General features: G+C 43.6%; 1 protein-coding gene across 2 annotated transcripts in view; it reads left to right on the top strand.

Moving 5' to 3' along the window:
• polr3d (polymerase (RNA) III (DNA directed) polypeptide D) overlaps positions 1 to 18,645 on the top strand; it is a 23,673-nt gene extending 5,028 nt beyond the window's left edge. For both annotated transcript variants that reach the window (XM_031305118.2, XM_035998920.1), the window contains exons 3-9: positions 1,599 to 1,642; positions 1,745 to 1,899; positions 6,363 to 6,487; positions 8,834 to 8,996; positions 10,037 to 10,284; positions 12,635 to 12,787; positions 18,229 to 18,645. In XM_031305118.2, the coding sequence (XP_031160978.1) occupies positions 1,599 to 1,642; positions 1,745 to 1,899; positions 6,363 to 6,487; positions 8,834 to 8,996; positions 10,037 to 10,284; positions 12,635 to 12,787; positions 18,229 to 18,345 (1,005 nt within the window). In that variant the 3' untranslated portion in view covers positions 18,346 to 18,645. The remainder of the gene's footprint in view (positions 1 to 1,598; positions 1,643 to 1,744; positions 1,900 to 6,362; positions 6,488 to 8,833; positions 8,997 to 10,036; positions 10,285 to 12,634; positions 12,788 to 18,228) is intronic.
• Positions 18,646 to 18,917: the final 272 nt, after the last annotated feature.

Here is an 18,917-nt window from a genome sequence, read left to right as displayed (position 1 = left end):
GTATGTTAACGTAACACATTAACAGTTCTTCAGCTAGACAATAGCACACAGAACAACTACCAGGGCGTGGAGACGTAACTGACTAAGCACGTTGTTCAAGCACCCGTCTGTGGACTCGTTCCTCCAGCTCTGGCCATCTTGCTTTCAGCCCGCGATTAGCCGATTAGCTTTCTTTGTTTCCTTCATTGCAGTAAGAGTCACCTTTTCACCAGTCCCTCACAAGTTTCTCTCTCACTCCAAACTTTCTTTCTGCTGCTCCATTACCGTTTTCGGCTGCATATTTTACTACCTGCAGTTTGAAATCTGCAGAATAGGATAGGTTGTCTCAAAGAATTTCTAATATGGGAAGAAGTTCCACTCTCTCGTTACTTCCGGCTTCTGAACTGGTTGCAGTTCCACCAGAGTTCCATATAGGGGGCGCTCACAGGCCAGTGCAGAATGAATGGGACTCTATGGAGCTATACCCCTCAAAATCCACTTTTCTCAGGATATAATTTTTTGTCTAGTAATTTGAATGTTGCATTTGAAAGGGGAGGCTAAGAAAATACACACTGCTGGGTGTTAGATTTTTTTAAAGTGGCTTTTTTGTTCTAAAAAGCCTTTTAAAATGTCAATGACGTCATACACATATACGGCCAGAGATTCTGCTTTACGGCGAGCTCTGAGTCACTTCCTTTGTTCTCTCGAGGCATCGACAACACAGCTGACAGGTTAGACTCTCCCTGTTAATACACGGGCTAGAAAGAGGTTTGCTAATGTTTTAAAGACCACGCCGAAATATTCACTCTGATATTCTGGTTGTGCTTCGGATGCCATCAAGCGGGATCTCCGATCGTAATCAGTCCTTCACTGACCAATCAGCATTCATTAGCAGAATGCTAGCGTGTTATGGGCAACAACGACTCAACCTGTAACAAATCGAAAGGGCATAAGTACTCGTTCATTCAACTTTTGACCTATAATCCATGTTGAACTTGCAAAAACTACAATCAAATCTGAGATTTCTCATCGACAATCAGGCGAAAGAGACAAATTTAGCCGTCTAGCTCCATAGGGTCCCATTCATTTTGCACTGGACCGTGATCACCCCCAGTGGAACTCTGGTGGAACTGCAACCAAAGTAGGTACAATGGGGCTTAATAGGGAGTGGAACGGCTTTCCGTAGACGGGCTTTGGTTGTCTTTAGGAGCAGCATATAGTTGTCACAAGCCTAGAGCGCCCTCTCGCGACTTTAGACGGTAATGTTTTCAGTATGAATTAACATTTAAAAACATGTTAAATTATATATATTTTGATATATAAGTCGCACCTGACTATAAGTCGCAGGACCAGCCAAACTATGAAAAAAAAGTGCGACTTATAGTCCGGAAAATACAGTAGTTATCTCCTGATATTTTCTTACAACTAACACAAACAAATCTCTGAGTGTCTTTCGCAATATGTATATTGCACCAGTTGATATTGTGATGACCATTAAAAAAAACAACTATATATTGTGCAGCCCTAGTTAAAATAATCATTGTCCAGGAAGTGTTTAAATGCACATCCAACTCCATGTTTCTATACTTAAGTACTATTTTTGTGTTTTTGTTTTTTAGAAAACCTTCACACCCAACATTATCGGCCGAAAAGCCAAAGAAGAGTAAGTTCTAAACTGACTTTTAAAAGGAAGAAACATTTGTCTAAGAAGAAGGATTGAACCGTGTCTTTGACTGTCGGCCAATGACTTGATTCTGTTTGACAGGACGAAAGCTGAAGGCGGGCAGAGGAGGGACCGGAGGGACGCAGGTCGAGGCCGCGGTCCCAGAGATAGAGGCCGGGGCCGAGGGCGCCCAGAAGTCATCCAGTCCCACTCCATTTTTGAGCAGGGGCCCGCAGAGATGATGATGAAAAAGAAAGGTAGGAGTTCAGCCGGATGACCATTCACTCTGAGGAGTTGTACTAAGGCTGTATTCAACCAAAGAAAATCTTGAAGTTCTACCGACTCTCCAACCAATCGATTGGTCGATGGGAAAAACACCTGCATGTTTTCTCTAGATAAACTGAATCAAAGTGCATTTTACCTGGGAGCGTTGTGTGCCCATGAAAGCGTTTTTCCTGAGGCCACGTTACGTTATAAGTAGGGGTGGACATCGTTTGGATTTTAACAGTTCTGATTGTGATTCTTCCTGTTGATTCCGGTTCTTATCGATTCCTGATTCTGATTCTTTGAGGGGTGGAGTTGAAACGGGTCACATGCCTATTTCACAAATAAGAGAAAAGTTTTATTTTGATTCAATGGTGGGTTGCAGTTTTACAGCTTTTTCAACGTAAAATAAAGCCAGACTACAGCGCTGCTCACTGTGCTCCATGGCTGCAACACAACAAGCGCCTGGTCGCTACGGAAACCAAAACTTGCGCACGTTAAATTGGGAAGCGATGATCAGATTTGAAACCAAATCCTCCAAACGATTCTACTGGAATTGTAATTTTTTAAACGATTCCAAGCAGGAATTGGTTCTCGATGCCCAATCCTTATTGTTATAAATGCTTAGAAACTACAGCGCCGCATATTCACACGATGCTGCAAACTGCAGCATCGTAACGAGGCGCTGAGCGTCTGTTCTGCGCTGAGCGTCTGTTCTGCGTCTGTTCTGCTGAGCGTCTGTTCTGCTGAGCGTCTGTTCTGCGTCTGTTCTGCTGAGCATCTGTTCTGCGCTGAGTGTCTGTTCTGCGCTGAGTGTCTGTTCTGCGCTGAGTGTCTGTTCTGCGCTGAGTGTCTGTTCTGCGCTGAGTGTCTGTTCTGCGTCTGTTCTGCGCTGAGTGTCTGTTCTGCGCTGAGCGTCTGTTCTGCGCTGAGCGTCTGTTCTGCGCTGAGCGTCTGTTCTGCGCTGAGTGTCTGTTCTGCGTCTGTTCTGCGCTGAGTGTCTGTTCTGCGCTGAGTGTCTGTTCTGCGTCTGTTCTGCGCTGAGCGTCTGTTCTGCGTCTGTTCTGCGCTGAGCGTCTGTTCTGCGCTGAGCGTCTGTTCTGCGCTGAGCGTCTGTTCTGCGCTGAGCGTCTGTTCTGCGCTGAGCGTCTGTTCTGCGCTGAGTGTCTGTTCTGCGTCTGTTCTGCGCTGAGTGTCTGTTCTGCGCTGAGTGTCTGTTCTGCGCTGAGTGTCTGTTCTGCGCTGAGCGTCTGTTCTGCGCTGAGCGTCTGTTCTGCGCTGAGCGTCTGTTCTGCGCTGAGCGTCTGTTCTGCGCTGAGTGTCTGTTCTGCGTCTGTTCTGCGCTGAGTGTCTGTTCTGCGCTGAGCGTCTGTTCTGCGCTGAGCGTCTGTTCTGCGCTGAGCGTCTGTTCTGCGCTGAGTGTCTGTTCTGCGCTGAGCGTCTGTTCTGCGCTGAGCGTCTGTTCTGCGCTGAGTGTCTGTTCTGCGTCTGTTCTGCGCTGAGTGTCTGTTCTGCGCTGAGCGTCTGTTCTGCGCTGAGCGTCTGTTCTGCGCTGAGTGTCTGTTCTGCGCTGAGCGTCTGTTCTGCGCTGAGCGTCTGTTCTGCGCTGAGCGTCTGTTCTGCGCTGAGTGTCTGTTCTGCGCTGAGCGTCTGTTCTGCGCTGAGCGTCTGTTCTGCGCTGAGCGTCTGTTCTGCGTCTGTTCTGCGCTGAGTGTCTGTTCTGCGCTGAGCGTCTGTTCTGCGTCTGTTCTGCGCTGAGCGTCTGTTCTGCGCTGAGCGTCTGCGCTGAGCGTCTGTTCTGCGCTGAGTGTCTGTTCTGCGTCTGTTCTGCGCTGAGTGTCTGTTCTGCGCTGAGCGTCTGTTCTGCGCTGAGCGTCTGTTCTGCGCTGAGCGTCTGTTCTGCGCTGAGTGTCTGTTCTGCGCTGAGCGTCTGTTCTGCGTCTGTTCTGCGCTGAGCGTCTGTTCTGCGCTGAGTGTCTGTTCTGCGTCTGTTCTGCGCTGAGTGTCTGTTCTGCGCTGAGTGTCTGTTCTGCGTCTGTTCTGCGCTGAGCGTCTGTTCTGCGCTGAGCGTCTGTTCTGCGTCTGTTCTGCGCTGAGTGTCTGTTCTGCGCTGAGCGTCTGTTCTGCGCTGAGTGTCTGTTCTGCGCTGAGCGTCTGTTCTGCGCTGAGTGTCTGTTCTGCGCTGAGCGTCTGTTCTGCGCTGAGTGTCTGTTCTGCGCTGAGTGTCTGTTCTGCGTCTGTTCTGCGCTGAGTGTCTGTTCTGCGCTGAGCGTCTGTTCTGCGTCTGTTCTGCGCTGAGTGTCTGTTCTGCGCTGAGTGTCTGTTCTGCGCTGAGTGTCTGTTCTGCGCTGAGCGTCTGTTCTGCGCTGAGCGTCTGTTCTGCGCTGAGCGTCTGTTCTGCGTCTGTTCTGCGCTGAGTGTCTGTTCTGCGCTGAGCGTCTGTTCTGCGCTGAGCGTCTGTTCTGCGTCTGTTATGCGCTGAGCGTCTGTTATGCGCTGAGCGTCTGTTCTGCGCTGAGCGTCTGTTCTGCGCTGAGTGTCTGTTCTGCGTCTGTTCTGCGCTGAGTGTCTGTTCTGCGCTGAGCGTCTGTTCTGCGCTGAGCTCTGCACGTTTGGAGGTTTTATTGTAATCGCAGAGTTGAAAAATTTTCAACGGTGCTCGTCACTGACTTTTTACCTAGCTATCCAATCACAGTGGAGAATACAACAAAGACCAAAGTGTGTATCTATCTCTCTCTCTCTCTCTCTCTCTCTCTCTCTCTCTCTCTCTCTCTCTCTCTCTCTCTCTCTCTCTCAGTCCTTCCAGAAAATGCAGAGTTTTTTTGTGATTGTTGCGGGGCTAAACTCCTTGATTATGCGGCACGTTTTCTTAAAAAATGCGATGGAATATGCGGGATATTTATGCAATTTTATGCGATGAAATTGCGGGAACTTGCAAAAACAGCGGTTTCATCATGGCTTCATCGCGGGGTTTGCAGCTTTTCGATGATGTTCACGTCGCGTAATTACGTCACTTCATAACGTTCCCATGGCAACAGGGGAAAATGGCTGCTCTTGTGTGAAGTAAACGCAACATTTTTCAACTTTCTACTAAGATATATGTGACTTTTTTGCAACGAAAATGCGGGGATTATGAAATCATGCAAACCTTGCATATATATATATATATATATATATATATAATATCATCATATATAGACTTTGGTGTTATTTATTTATTTGGCATTAATCTTCTTTTTCCATTAAGACTGATTGTCAAACTGGATAATTAAGGACAATTTTGAAGCGTTCATTGTTTGTGTTTATTCATGTTTCACAAAAAGTTTAATAACCTGATCCAGGCTGAACAACAAAGATAGAAATCATATCACATCCATACAGGGATAGAAGTATACAGCTGTTAAAACACAATCAAATATATGACACACCGGTATCGGATCAGTACTCGGCATTGGCCGATACGCAAGTTCAGGTATCGGTATCGGGAAGCAAAAAATGGAATCGGACCATCTCTAATCTTAGCAACCAGATTCAACAAAGGTGCCTCAGCAATAAAGAAAACAAAAGGCTGCTGAAGCATGGTGGCCCAATGGTTAGCTCACAGCAAGAAGGTTCTGGGCCTTTCTGTGTGGAGTTTGTATGTTCTCCCCGTGTTTACGTGGGTTTCCTCCGGGTGCTCCGGTTTCCCCCACCATCAGAAAAACATGTACTAGGTCCTCCAGTCAGTGCCCTTGATCAAGGCACTGGCTCGGATCTAGAGTTGGTCCCCGGGCGCTGTGATTGGCTGCCCACTGCTCCCTTGAGGGATGGGTTAAATGCAGAGAATGAATTTCACTACATGTATGTGCATGTGACAATAAAGTACCTTTACCTTAAAGCGCTCTAACGCTCCCAGCTGGGTGTTTTCACAAGAGCGCCTGGCATGTCTTCAGCTTTGGTGGACAGGCTAGATGTATACATGGAAGTAACGCCAGCGATTGTCCGACCAATGAGAATTTGGTCGTACAAGAGCACATCGACCGACCGAGCTGGAGACGTCAAACCCTATTCTTTACAAATGCAGTTCCACAGGCTTTATTACACATGCTGGATTGTGTCTTGGTTTAAGTGCATCTTTGGGGGTGGCAGTAGCTCAGTCAGTAGGGAGTTGGGTTGGGAACCGGGGGATTGTTGGTTCAAGTCCCCATATGGACCAAAGTATGGTGGTGGACTGGTAGCTGGAGAGGTGCCAGTCCACTTCCTGGGCACTGCCAAGGCACCGAACCCCCAACCGCTCAGGGCGCCTTTCCACGGGCAGCTCCCTCGCTCTGACATCTCTCCATTAGTGCATGTAGAGGTACTGAGCATGTGTGTGTGTAATTCAGGCCTGTGTGTAATAACAACAGAGTGAAAACATTGTCATTTCCCCTTTCGGGATTAATAAAGAATACATTATTATTATTTGTATCACACACAGGGAGCTACGAGAATGAGAAAGAAGCTCCGAGCATGGGACCTTCACCTATCATCAATATTAAAAAGGAGAAGAGAGAGACGGAGGAAGAGACCAAAGAGATTCTCGCCAAGCTGGAGCGAGATACTGTAAGTCCCTCGGTGGTGGTCGATATTAAATGGTAACTTTGGTATTTTCTAACCTGGACCCCTATGGGCACCTTCAATGTGTGTCCACTAAAGTGCTATTCTTAGTCTTTCTCTGTAGGGGTCCCTTCAATGATATTGTCGGACACTTAGAATAATAATCTGAGTCTGTCAGCGTTTAGGAGCAATTTGCCAAACAACTAGAATATGAGCACTAATCTCAGTTTTATATATTCATTTTTTTAACCAGTTTTGTTAATTGGGGTTTAATTTACTCAATCATTATATACACTTTGTTTATCAATTTGTCAGAAATAACAGGAAAATGCATAGATTTCTGTCAAATAAGGTAACACAGACTCAGTAGCTGTGTTTGAAACCGTTCCCTATCACAGAAATAGTTTGTAGTGGTGTTCGAATTCTCTGCGTTTAATTCACTATATAGTCCACTATAAAATACCCACAATGCACTGCTAATTTGAGTGTACATACGATGTAGCCTACATTTTACCCCCGTATACCCACAATGCAATGCCGTGTTTTCCGGGAGGAAAGAGTAACCTGAGAGAACCGGAGAAGCAGAAGTAACCTGGAAAAATGGAGCGGCCTTTCGTTTCTAGACGGTATAAAGGTAACATGCAACATATATTTTATACAACCTTTTACTTTCCTCCTGGGTGCTCGGCTTGTTTCAGGGACGTATTGGAAGTATTTTTGTTTCGGTTTGTTTACATGATGCTGGGCGCGCCGGCCTCCGTCACACAAATAATAGCCGCATCTCCTGACACAAGTCACGCAAAGATGTTTTCAGTGAGTGACCGAAATCTTGTTTGGTCGTTCCCGATATAGTTCACTTTCTAATAAACACTATATAGAGCACTGGTTCTGAAGCTTTTTTCAATAATGTTCCCCCTTTTGAACGGTTTCTTTAAGCCATGTACCCCCTAACCAGCGCGAATAATTTTTGGTAGGAAAAAAAAGTCTCTATAAAGAGGAAGAATACAGCGATGGATTTACTAAACAGCAGCCTTCATTCCTATTTTTTGGGGCTTTTTTTAGGCCTTTATTTTCACACGACAGATGAAGACATGACCGGGGAGAGAGAAAGGGGAATGACATGCAGCAAAGGGCATCAGGTCGGAGTGGAACCTGCGGCCGCTGCGTCGAGGAGTCAACCTCTGTATGTGCGCCTGCTCTACCAACAGAGCTAACCGGCCACACTAAACAACAGCCTTGTACCTGGAAAACATTTCATTTTTTTATTTATCTCAAACAATCAACAATGTTGCAAGACAAAACAAAAATTTTAAACACAAACAATCCGAGTGTAACAAAAACAAAAAAATAAAATATATATATATATATATATATATATATATATATTATTATATATTTTTATTTTTATTTTTTTTCAAAAATATATATATTATTTTTTTTATATATATATATTTTATATATTTTTTCAAAAATAATATTTATATATATATATTTCTTTTTTATATATATAAATAATATAAATATTTATTTTTCAAAAAAAAAAAAAAATATATATATATTTTTTATATATATATTTTATATTTATTTTCAAAATAATTATCTATATTTTTTCAAAAAAAATAAATATATATATATATATATATATATATATATATATATATATATATATATATATATATATAATAAAAGGATTAGTTCGAGAAGGAGCAGGTGGAAGCAAACAGCTTATTTTGTTCTGCCCCTTTCCTGGAAAACATTTAAATGCTAATGAGTAAGAATAGGTCGAAAATAGTAATACGAACTTCGAAGAAAGAGACACAAACTTCAAAAAAGCAATAAAAACTTTGAAGAAAACACAGTAGAAAAAAGGAAGGAAACACAAGGGCGACAAAAGTGACAAAAATCCAAAAAGTGACGCACTTCGAAAAAAGTGACAAACTTTAAAGAAAAAAGTCAGGAAGAAAGGCAAGAAAAGGTCAAAACGCACGACAAAACCTTCAAACAAAGGTGACAAACTTCTAAAACAGAGACAAACTTAGGAAAAAAAAGACAGAAGTAACTACAGTCTTAAAATAGTCTTAAAATAGTCTGTAAAACATTTTGCAAAAAATCTTACGTACCCCCTGCAGTCCTCCAAAGTACCCCCATCTGAGAACCACTGATATAGGGAATAGTGAGTGAGTGAGGGAACGGTTTCGAACACAGCTATTGACTTAACTGTAAGCGATCCAATAATGCTTACTGCCGTGCATAGTCCGGGGTCCAGGTTAAAACATACCGAAATAACCCTTTAAGTAGCTTTATTTTGCATTTCCTTGACATTAACTTTCCTCGTCTGTTGCATTCTTTCAGTTCATAGACGATCCCTTCCTGAGAAGTGAGCGGAGCAGCTGCCCCGTCCAGCTTCCCCTCGCTGTGTCGGGATGGGGGTTCACGGAGGAATTCACTAAGGCTGCTGTTAAAATCGAGAAGGTGGAGGACGACGACGTCGAACCCATGGAACATGCAGTTGAAGGTATGGTCCTTGTATCTACGTAGTGGTGTCCAATATTTATGATAGTTTGTGAAAGCAATATTTTTTAAATAGCACCTTTCACAGACACCAGTCACAAAGTGCTTCACTGTCAAATAAATCAAATCTAATACAGTCAAATAGGGCCGCAACCAGCGTTATTCTTCATTCGGTTATTTTCTGGATTATTGGGGTAAGGCGCTGACACACAGAGCTGATAATCGGCCGTTGGACAGTCTGGCGAGGTCGGTGACTCGAGTCTGATCGGTGTGTTCCGTGCCGTCGTCCGTCCGAGGGGCCGTCGGCCTTCATTTTGGCCGATTTGACATGTATAATCGGCGGAGCGGGCACTGCCGGCAGTCAGACTCAAATGACCAATCTGATTGGTGGAGAGCTAACTAGGAAACGGGGAGCGGGATGAGCGTGACTAGAGTCTCTCAAAATCTGACGAAAATCTTTTAAACTGACCTTTGTTGATCTGAAATGAAGACAGATTCAGCAACTGCACGGCCTATTTCTCTCTTAAAATATTTTCAGAAACACGTTTCGGTGAACTATTTTAGTCCAATATGAGATCGTATTCTGAACGAGCCGCCATGACAGTCTGGCTTTGAATTTCCGGAGAAGCCAGACCCACGTGATGCGTTCGTCCAATCAGCTGCCGGTTTTCTTTTTTTTCAAAAACATGCACTTTCGAACCTGCACTTTCATATGTCTCTTTGTAGCTTTGCCTATTTAACGCTAATGTATTTGCACTTACTACTTGTGGTCTGGAGTTTGATCCTTCACAGTTGAAAGCACTTAATTGTAAGTCGCTTTGGATAAAAACGTCAGCTAAATGACATGTAATGTAATGTCAAGTGTACAAAAACTCAATAAATAAAAAATCTTTGCAGCTTTAATTTGTTTGCTGCTTTTTAAAAGAGTCCACAGCGTCAAATGACCTAAAGCTTATTGGGAGACTATTCCAAAGCAGAAAAGAAATAAATATCAACGTTGTTTGCACCGCTGCTCTCTGAAAATACACATTATCCTCTCTTCAGTGAAACAGGAGCCCGAGGAAATGGAAATAAAGAAGTCGGAGGGATTTTTCCGGCCGCCCCCTCTCCCTGAGCCCGACGTTCTTCCAGATCTGCTGCATCGATGGAGTCTGGGCAAAGGGGAGGAGCTGTTCTTCATGCAGATGCCTGACACGCTGCCCGGCCAGCCGCCCACCCAAGAGCACCGGCCGGTGAAAACCGAGGTGCAGTCAGAGGACGGACAGTCGGTGCTTCTGAAGACAGAGTCTAAGGTAGATACAGCTGCCCTCTACATGATAAATACATGATGATGTTGAGGTAATGTGTGTAAACCAGGGGAGGTGCTAGGGCTGCACGATATGAGACAAACATGCAATGGTATCTATCTGCTTAAGTAAATAAGCAGATATTTAAGTGTACTCAGCTAAAATACAACAAATGGTTTGTTGAATTTTGAAAACAAATTGAGAAAAATCATTTCCAACATTATTTTATTGAACATTGAATGAAACATAAAAGGCCCCAATAAAAAAGTGACATTTTCTATGTTTATTCTTCTTAGAAAACTATTTTAGAAATGTCTCATGATATATAGGGCCCTATTTTAACGATCTAAGCGCACGGCGTGAAGCGCCTGGCACAGGTGTGAAGCGCCTGGCGAAGGTACATTTAGGGGCGTGTACGAATCCACTTTTGCTAGTTTGACAGCGGGAAAAAAAGTAGGGCTGAACGATTTTTGAAAATAATCTAATTGCGATTTTTTTTCCCAAATATTGCGATTGCGATTAGATTATTTTTTAAGCTCTTTGTCTTCTGTATTATTCAACAAAGACAAAAAATAAATCATTTTATAGTATGAACAACACACAATTACACACTAGACGGTTAAAAAAGTAAAAATATAGTATATACACACACACACACACACACACACACACACACACACACACACACACACACACACACACACACAACAGTGTATTTTTTTTACAGTGCGTAGAGAGGAGCTGCCTCCAGCCCCTCCCCCTCGTGAAGTTGCGTGCTGCCGTGTGTACTTGTTCAGAGAGGCTATAGTTACGTTAGCTAGCTGCTGGTGTTCTTGCCGTGGGATTAACTGTACTAATAAAACTGTTGGAACACCGCGGCCACGCTGCTGTGAAAGCTCCCCGAACGTCATTTATCAGAGTCTGGTTGTTACCCCTCTCAGTGGCAGCTCCTCCACTCATATCTTTATAACGGAGCTAACCGCTAACCGGAGCTAACCGCTAACCGGAGCTAACCGCTAATCAGAGCTAACCGCTAATCAGAGCTAGCTAATAGTTGCCAACCGAGCCTTCAGTTCTGCGTGTCTGTATCCATTAACTGCACGTATGGACTCGAACCAGAATAAAATCCTTCATTTTATTAAAATGGCTGTAAAAGTTTTAAACTACAACTCAGAGTTGTTTGAATGACAGAAATCAGCTCAAGGTACGACGTAGCGTTAGCGTGCTAGTTGATGCTTTCTCTGCAGAGTGCAGACTGATTTGCTCTCGCGAGTCATGTGACCAAATCGCAGCCTTTGCGATTAGGAAATCGCGTTTTAACATATCGCGATATTATCGCAAATGCAATTAATCGTTCAGCCCTAAAAAAAAGGGGCCGTGCGCCAGCTGGGATTGACACAGTTGGTGGGGCGGGACTTGAATATCGCGGCTCCACGGCCCGAGCACAGCGCCCATATACGTGATATTTTGACTTCCCTTTTGGACAGCGGGAGGAAGTGTAGATGTGTGCCAACCCGGTCACGCCAGTTCGTGAAATGGTCACGCTATTTTGATTTATTGATTCGTGTACAGGTCACGATTTTTTCGAACATGACCATTTCACGAACTGCCTGCCACTGGGCTGCTCTGGGGGACGCAACAACGGGGAAATGAAATGCCACACCGCCTTATCAATACTACTCGCTACCGTAATCGTTCTGTGATCACGAAATACATTACTTTACTATTCGTGCTCACCACACGAAAATAACGACATTAACGTGTTCAGTTCACGAATCAGTAGATTCAATAACGTGACCATTTCACAAACTGCCGTGAGACTGGGCTGTGTGTGCATAGGCGTAATTTACAGGGGGGGTTGGGGGGTTACAACTTGCTTTTTGGGATGTTTTTGTTGCGTTTTTAATGCTTTTGTCGCTTTTTCCAACAATTTATTTCAAGGTTTTTTTTTTTGGACAATTTTTTCACAATTTTTGTTGCTTCTTTAGGGTTTTTGCACCTTTTCTGGTATTTACGTTGCACTTTTCTTTTGGAAATTTTTTTGAGGTTGTTGCTTTTTTCTGCAATTGTTTTCAGTTTTTTCTGTTTCTGGTTTTTTTCCCAAAGTTTTTGTTGCTTCTTTAAGAATTTTTGTAGCCTTTTTTCTAATAATTGTAGCCTTTTGACGTTGAATTTTGTTTTTTACAAGTTTTTCGATGTTTTTGTCGCTTTCCTCAGTACATGCAGACATGTCCCGGGACCTCCCCTAGATAGTTGGAGATCTCAACCCCCCCCCCCCCCAAATGTTGAACCCAAAGTTACGCCCTTGAAAACGTGCACAGTCTATGTTGTAAACGATATTTTGGTTTTAAAACAGGAGGAGGAAGCTGAAGACAACAACTGCAATCTGAAAGACCTGCGGGAGGGTCTTGTGGGAAAGATGCTTGTGCGGAAGTCTGGCCGGGTGCAGCTCATACTGGGACACGTGACACTCGACGTGTCTTTAGGAACATCGTGCTCTTTCCTTCAGGTATGACCGTAGTATTGATGTGTCTCCGTTTGTCTTCATGCTGCATCTGTTTCTATAGAGACGTACCTTTCCTCCAGCGGACCACCGTGGGACCTTATTTCGGTCCCATGATTTAATTTGTTACGTATTTTCACCGGTGTTGGGACAGTTACTTCCTAAATGTAATACATTATAGATTACTACTTACTGTAATTTGAGAGTTATTCGTTATATTTAGGGCTGTCAATCGATTAAAAAAATTAATCTAATTAATTACATACTCTGTAATTAATGGTTCGAAATTAATTGCATACATAATTAACGGTGCCTGAACCGATACTTTTTAAGAAAGTAAAAAAAGAAAAGAAAAAAAAAAGAATTTAAGAATTTAATTTAACTGTTTATTGATCCCCAGTGGGGAAATTACAATTTACACTCTGTTTGTTAGAAATCACTACACACAGGCCTGAAATACACACACACATGCTCAGGACCTATTCAAGCACTAATGGAGAGATGTCAGGACCAGCGCCCTGAGCGGTTGGGGGGGTACGGTGCCTTGCTCAAGGGCACCTGGCAGTGCCCAGGAGGTGAACTGGCATCTCTCCAGCTACCAATCCACACTCTGTACTTTGGTCCGTACTGGGACTTGAACTGGCGACCCTCCGGTTTCCAACCCAACTCCCTACTGCCACCCCCATGTGTATATGAATGGGATGTATTTTGTTTATTTTTACAACAGTCGGTGACATTAAAGAACGGCTTGTTTATTGCTAAGGCCATATGGTCAAAATTAAATGATTTAATAATAATGTATAACAATAACTTATTTCACTAGTAAATTGCTGTTGAACGACAAAAACAACCACCAGGTGGGAAAAGGACATTTACAATAACTTCAAATGCACCACGAGGCTGTAGTTTACCAGTTTCATTGAACGGCTAAAACACAGTCAAACTTTACACCGTTTAGTGTTAGCTGTCAGCATTTTAACCGTTTTTAATCCAGCTACTAGATAGTGGTAGGCTAACGTTAGCTGCTGTTGAGTGTAGTGTTAACTAGCTAGCGGTAGGCTAACGTTAGCTGCTGTTGAGTGTAGTGTTAACTAGCTAGCGGTAGGCTAACGTTAGCTGCTGTTGAGTGTAGTGTTAACTAGCTAGCGGTAGACTAACGTTAGCTGCTGTTGAGTGTAGTGTTAACTAGCTGCTGTTGAGTATAGTGTTAACTAGCTAGCGGTAGGCTAACGTTAGCTGCTGTTGAGTATAGTGTTAACTAGCTAGCAGTAGGCTAACGTTAGCTGCTGTCGAGTATAGTGTTAACTAGCGTCACGTGCAGCGGTGTTTGTGTTGTCTGTATCGTCTGTTTCAGAGCATCAGAGAGAAGAGCAGACATATCAGTGGCTCCAGATTTCGGTAGCCAGGGTTGGCAGGAAGAAGATTTTTACAAGTAAATGTTTCCAATTAATGATCCAGGCAGCACATTCTCGTCTCCCTCCTTCATTTTACAGTCCAATGGAGGCTAGAACGGCTGGAATGGATTAATCTGCGTTATTTTTTTTTTAACGCGTTTTTTTTTTTTAATTAATCGAAATTAACGTGTTATTTTGACAGTCCTAGTTATATTACAATATTACTGTCTCTGAATTTTATTTCTTTACACTACTTTTGCGTTACTTTCACCAAAATAACAGCGGAAGAATGACTTGGCAGGTAGCTTTTAAATTTCACCACGGGATCAACACAGTCTCATTTTTATCTACTATAATACATAGTTTATTCATAATATTTTGTATAAGTAATGTGAATATGCAAAGTAACTAAAGCTATTAAATAAATAGTGAAGTAAAACGTACAATAGGCCTACTTGACTCTGAATTGTGGTGGAGTAGAAGTATAAAGTAGGAAAAAATTAAAATACTCAATTAAAAGTACCATACAATTGTATTGACTTAGCCTACGGTATAGATACTTTCCACCGCTGATAAAATGTTATGATATTACGTGTAGCAAGCCTAAACATTAAGTCCGTTGCTCGGACACACAGCTGTCCGCTACCTGTTGGGACGCAGATGTCGTCCGTACCGTTACCTGTTGGGACGCAGATGATGTCCGTACCGTTACCTGTTGGGACGCAGATGTCGTCCGTACCGTTGCCTGTTGGGACGCAGATGTCGTCCGTACCGTTACCTGTTGGGACGCAGATGATGTCCGTACCGTTACCTGTTGGGACGCAGATGTCGTCCGTACCGTTACCTGTTGGGACGCAGATGTCGTCCGTACCGTTGCCTGTTGGGACGCAGATGTCGTCCGTACCGTTGCCTGTTGGGACGCAGATGTCGTCCGTACCGTTGCCTGTTGGGACGCAGATGTCGTCCGTACCGTTGCCTGTTGGGACGCAGATGATGTCCGTACCGTTACCTGTTGGGACGCAGATGTCGTCCGTACCGTTGCCTGTTGGGACGCAGATGTCGTCCGTACCGTTGCCTGTTGGGACGCAGATGATGTCCGTACCGTTACCTGTTGGGACGCAGATGATGTCCGTACCGTTACCTGTTGGGACGCAGATGTCGTCCGTACCGTTGCCTGTTGGGACGCAGATGATGTCCGTACCGTTACCTGTTGGGACGCAGATGTCGTCCGTACCGTTGCCTGTTGGGACGCAGATGATGTCCGTACCGTTACCTGTTGGGACGCAGATGTCGTCCGTACCGTTGCCTGTTGGGACGCAGATGATGTCCGTACCGTTACCTGTTGGGACGCAGATGTCGTCCGTACCGTTGCCTGTTGGGACGCAGATGTCGTCCGTACCGTTGCCTGTTGGGACGCAGATGATGTCCGTACCGTTACCTGTTGGGACGCAGATGATGTCCGTACCGTTACCTGTTGGGACGCAGATGTCGTCCGTACCGTTGCCTGTTGGGACGCAGATGATGTCCGTACCGTTACCTGTTGGGACGCAGATGTCGTCCGTACCGTTGCCTGTTGGGACGCAGATGATGTCCGTACCGTTACCTGTTGGGACGCAGATGTCGTCCGTACCGTTGCCTGTTGGGACGCAGATGTCGTCCGTACCGTTGCCTGTTGGGACGCAGATGTCGTCCGTACCGTTGCCTGTTGGGACGCAGATGATGTCCGTACCGTTACCTGTTGAGACGCAGATGTCGTCCGTACCGTTACCTGTTGTTACCTCGCGTTACTGAGATTGTATTGGGCATGATATTACCGAAATGTAATCAGTAATGCGTTAAATGACTGTGTTACAGCAAACAACGTAACATGCAATTACAGTAATGTATTGCGTTACTCCCAACACAGATTTTCACGGTCTTAAACTTTTAACAGTTTAACGACAAACTGAGACTTCATTTGCAAAATTATTGTTTAAACTAATTCATGGCGGGCGCCCGGTTAGCTCAGTTGGTAGAGCAGGCGCCCATATATAGAAGTTTACTCCTCCACGCAGCGGGCCAGGGTTTGACTCCGACCTGCGGCCCTTTGCTGCATGTCATTCCCTCTCTCTCCACTTTCATTTCTTCAGCTGTCCTGTCAATAAAGGCCTAAAAATGCCCAAAAAATAATCTTAAAAAAATAAATTCAAATTCATGGCTCATGAATGAATAAATGGGATCAAACAATTATTTGTCTCGCCACGTTCACCACTGTACGTATTTTTTCCGAAATCATGTCCCGTGGTGGCCCACCGGAAGGGGAGGAACTCAACTCTGAAAGTCTTCCCGTGTAGAGGTGTGAATCTTCACTGATCTCCTGATTCGATTCTATTACGATTATCATGTCAGCGATTCGATATCTCGATGCATCACGATGCGTCAAATACATTTTTACTATTACAGCCATATAGAATATTTAATTCATAGCTTTTCAAGCTTCAAAAACCAAACATTCTGCAGTGCTCTAATACTAAATAAATTGGATACATAAAACTACAGCACTGAGCACACGGCACTTCCTGAATGTGCAAAACATACCAGAATATGTAAACAGAAAGGTTGTCAGGCCTACATTAAAGCAGCCATATTATGCTCATTTTCAGGTTCATAATTGTATTTTAAGGTTGTACCAGAATAGGTTTACATGGTTTAATTTTCTAAAAACACCATATTTTTGTTGTACTGCACCGCTCTCTCTCACTGCTGCAGATCCTCTTTTCAGCTGGTCTCTGTTTTAGCTACAGAGTGAAGGGCCATTCACATTGTACGCGCAAACGGCAGCGCTGCGCTATGAAACCCATTATTGTCAATGGCATGCGCGCAAAAGAACTGGTCTGCCGCTGCGCTGAGCAAAGCGCAGTGCCAGTGGCATTTTGCGCTGGCTGCTCTTGCGCGTGCCGCGGTCAAAGTTCAACATGGTTCAACTTTGACCGCGGCATGCGCAAGAGCGGCGCGGTGCGCTGTGATGTGTCTGAATAAAAAGAAAAAAAGTAAACACCGAACACACGTGGATCCACAAATGGAACAAGGCTTTATTTTGTTTCAAAGACAGAAACATCGTCTCCACCAAATCACTACTGTGTATCCTACACAATGTTGCATGTAGCCTACTGCACGTCTGATGTAAACACCGCACGCAGACGTGACGTGCATTAAAATATTGGCGCATGTATGACGTAAATTTGCGCTGAGCCCGGCGGCGAGCACAATAAATATAGTTGGGAATAGGACAACCTAGCGGCGAGCGCAGCGCATGCCGCGTACAATGTGAACGGCCCTTGAGACCTCTTTTCTTCTTCTTCTTCTGTACTATCTTTGATTGCACTCGCACATGCGCAGTAGCTCAGATGTAGATCATGTCAGCTAGCTAGCTCCATAGACAGTAAAAGAAAGGCTGTTTCTACAACTTTGCTCAGTTACAAGGCAGGATTAGCTGGGAGACTTCTAAATGAGGGCGCACATGTAAGTAGTTCTTTCGTAGATTATGGTGAACTTGTGTGTGTTGTAGCAGTGCTTTGCTATTGAGAACGAGGTAGCATGCTAACGCTAACGCTACGAGCTAATGGTCGCGGTTAGCCTGCTCGTTTCGGCTTGTGACGTCACAAGCCGTGCCGATTTTGACCAGCTCACCCAGAGACTGAAGGCAGGACACATTCAGAAACCGTATCTCACTCTAAACAGCATGGATGGATTTTTTTCAAAGTCTGTATGTGTGTGGAAGCACCAGAGACACAACATAACACCCCAAATCACAGAAAAAGTGATTTTTTTCATAATATGGGCACTTTAAATTGTAAACAGAAATAATCGATTGTGGCCCGGCCGATTATTGATCGATATCCACGATTCGATGCATCGATTATTTGATTAATTTCAACTCCTCTATTCCAGTGTATTTCTACCACCCACTGTTCTTTTATTTTATCATGGAATAAATATTTTATATCAGAATTATTAACATCTTTGACATGCTTTTCTCTTCATCCCCGCCTCCGTTTTTTTTTTTTTTTTTAGGAGCTGGTCTCTATTAATTCGGAGGGAAGAACGGGCGACTTGACCGTGTTAGGAAACGTCAAACACAAGATGGTTTGTTCCCCAGACTTTGAGGCTCTTCTGGAGAGTAGCGCTTAATACTTGTGATGTTGACAAGAAGTTCCCTTTAACTACGAACTGTCACTTTGAAAACTGCCATCCAATACAAGTTCGATGGCCGTTGATTGAGTGGCTATACTAACGTATTGAAGTACACTATATGAATATATAACGTATGAAGTTTTTAGTTTCTCCTTGTGGAAATAGGCATATTAATTCAGGGTTCAAAGGTTGAATGGTGTGCCAAATTTCAGTACCGTTTTCATTTCTCTAAATCTGAGATTACTTGACAAGACTGTACATGGATGTAAATGTGTGAATAAAGAAAAGTTTTTGTTATACCGTGTTGGTCTCCAATTCTTTTTAATTGTTGGTTCATCCAAATTACAAAAAAAACAACTATTTTCTCACCTTTAGTGACCATCATTTTCATTTAACCCATTTTAAATATATAAAAAACGGATCTGCAAAAACATGAATTAGCTGTAAATGTTAGGAAGATGATCACTAACATATTTTTTATTTTATTTGTGGAACTTGTTTGTGGATTTACATGGTTTAATATTTGCAAAATATTTAGTGGGTTTACAAATCTTTTATTTTTGTATTTG

The sequence above is a fragment of the Sander lucioperca genome, chromosome 2, assembly GCF_008315115.2.
Source record: "Sander lucioperca isolate FBNREF2018 chromosome 2, SLUC_FBN_1.2, whole genome shotgun sequence".
In the NCBI taxonomy this organism is placed as follows: domain Eukaryota; kingdom Metazoa; phylum Chordata; class Actinopteri; order Perciformes; family Percidae; genus Sander; species Sander lucioperca.
Note: the sequence above shows the minus strand (reverse complement) of the source record. Positions and strands in the feature narration are given on the sequence as shown.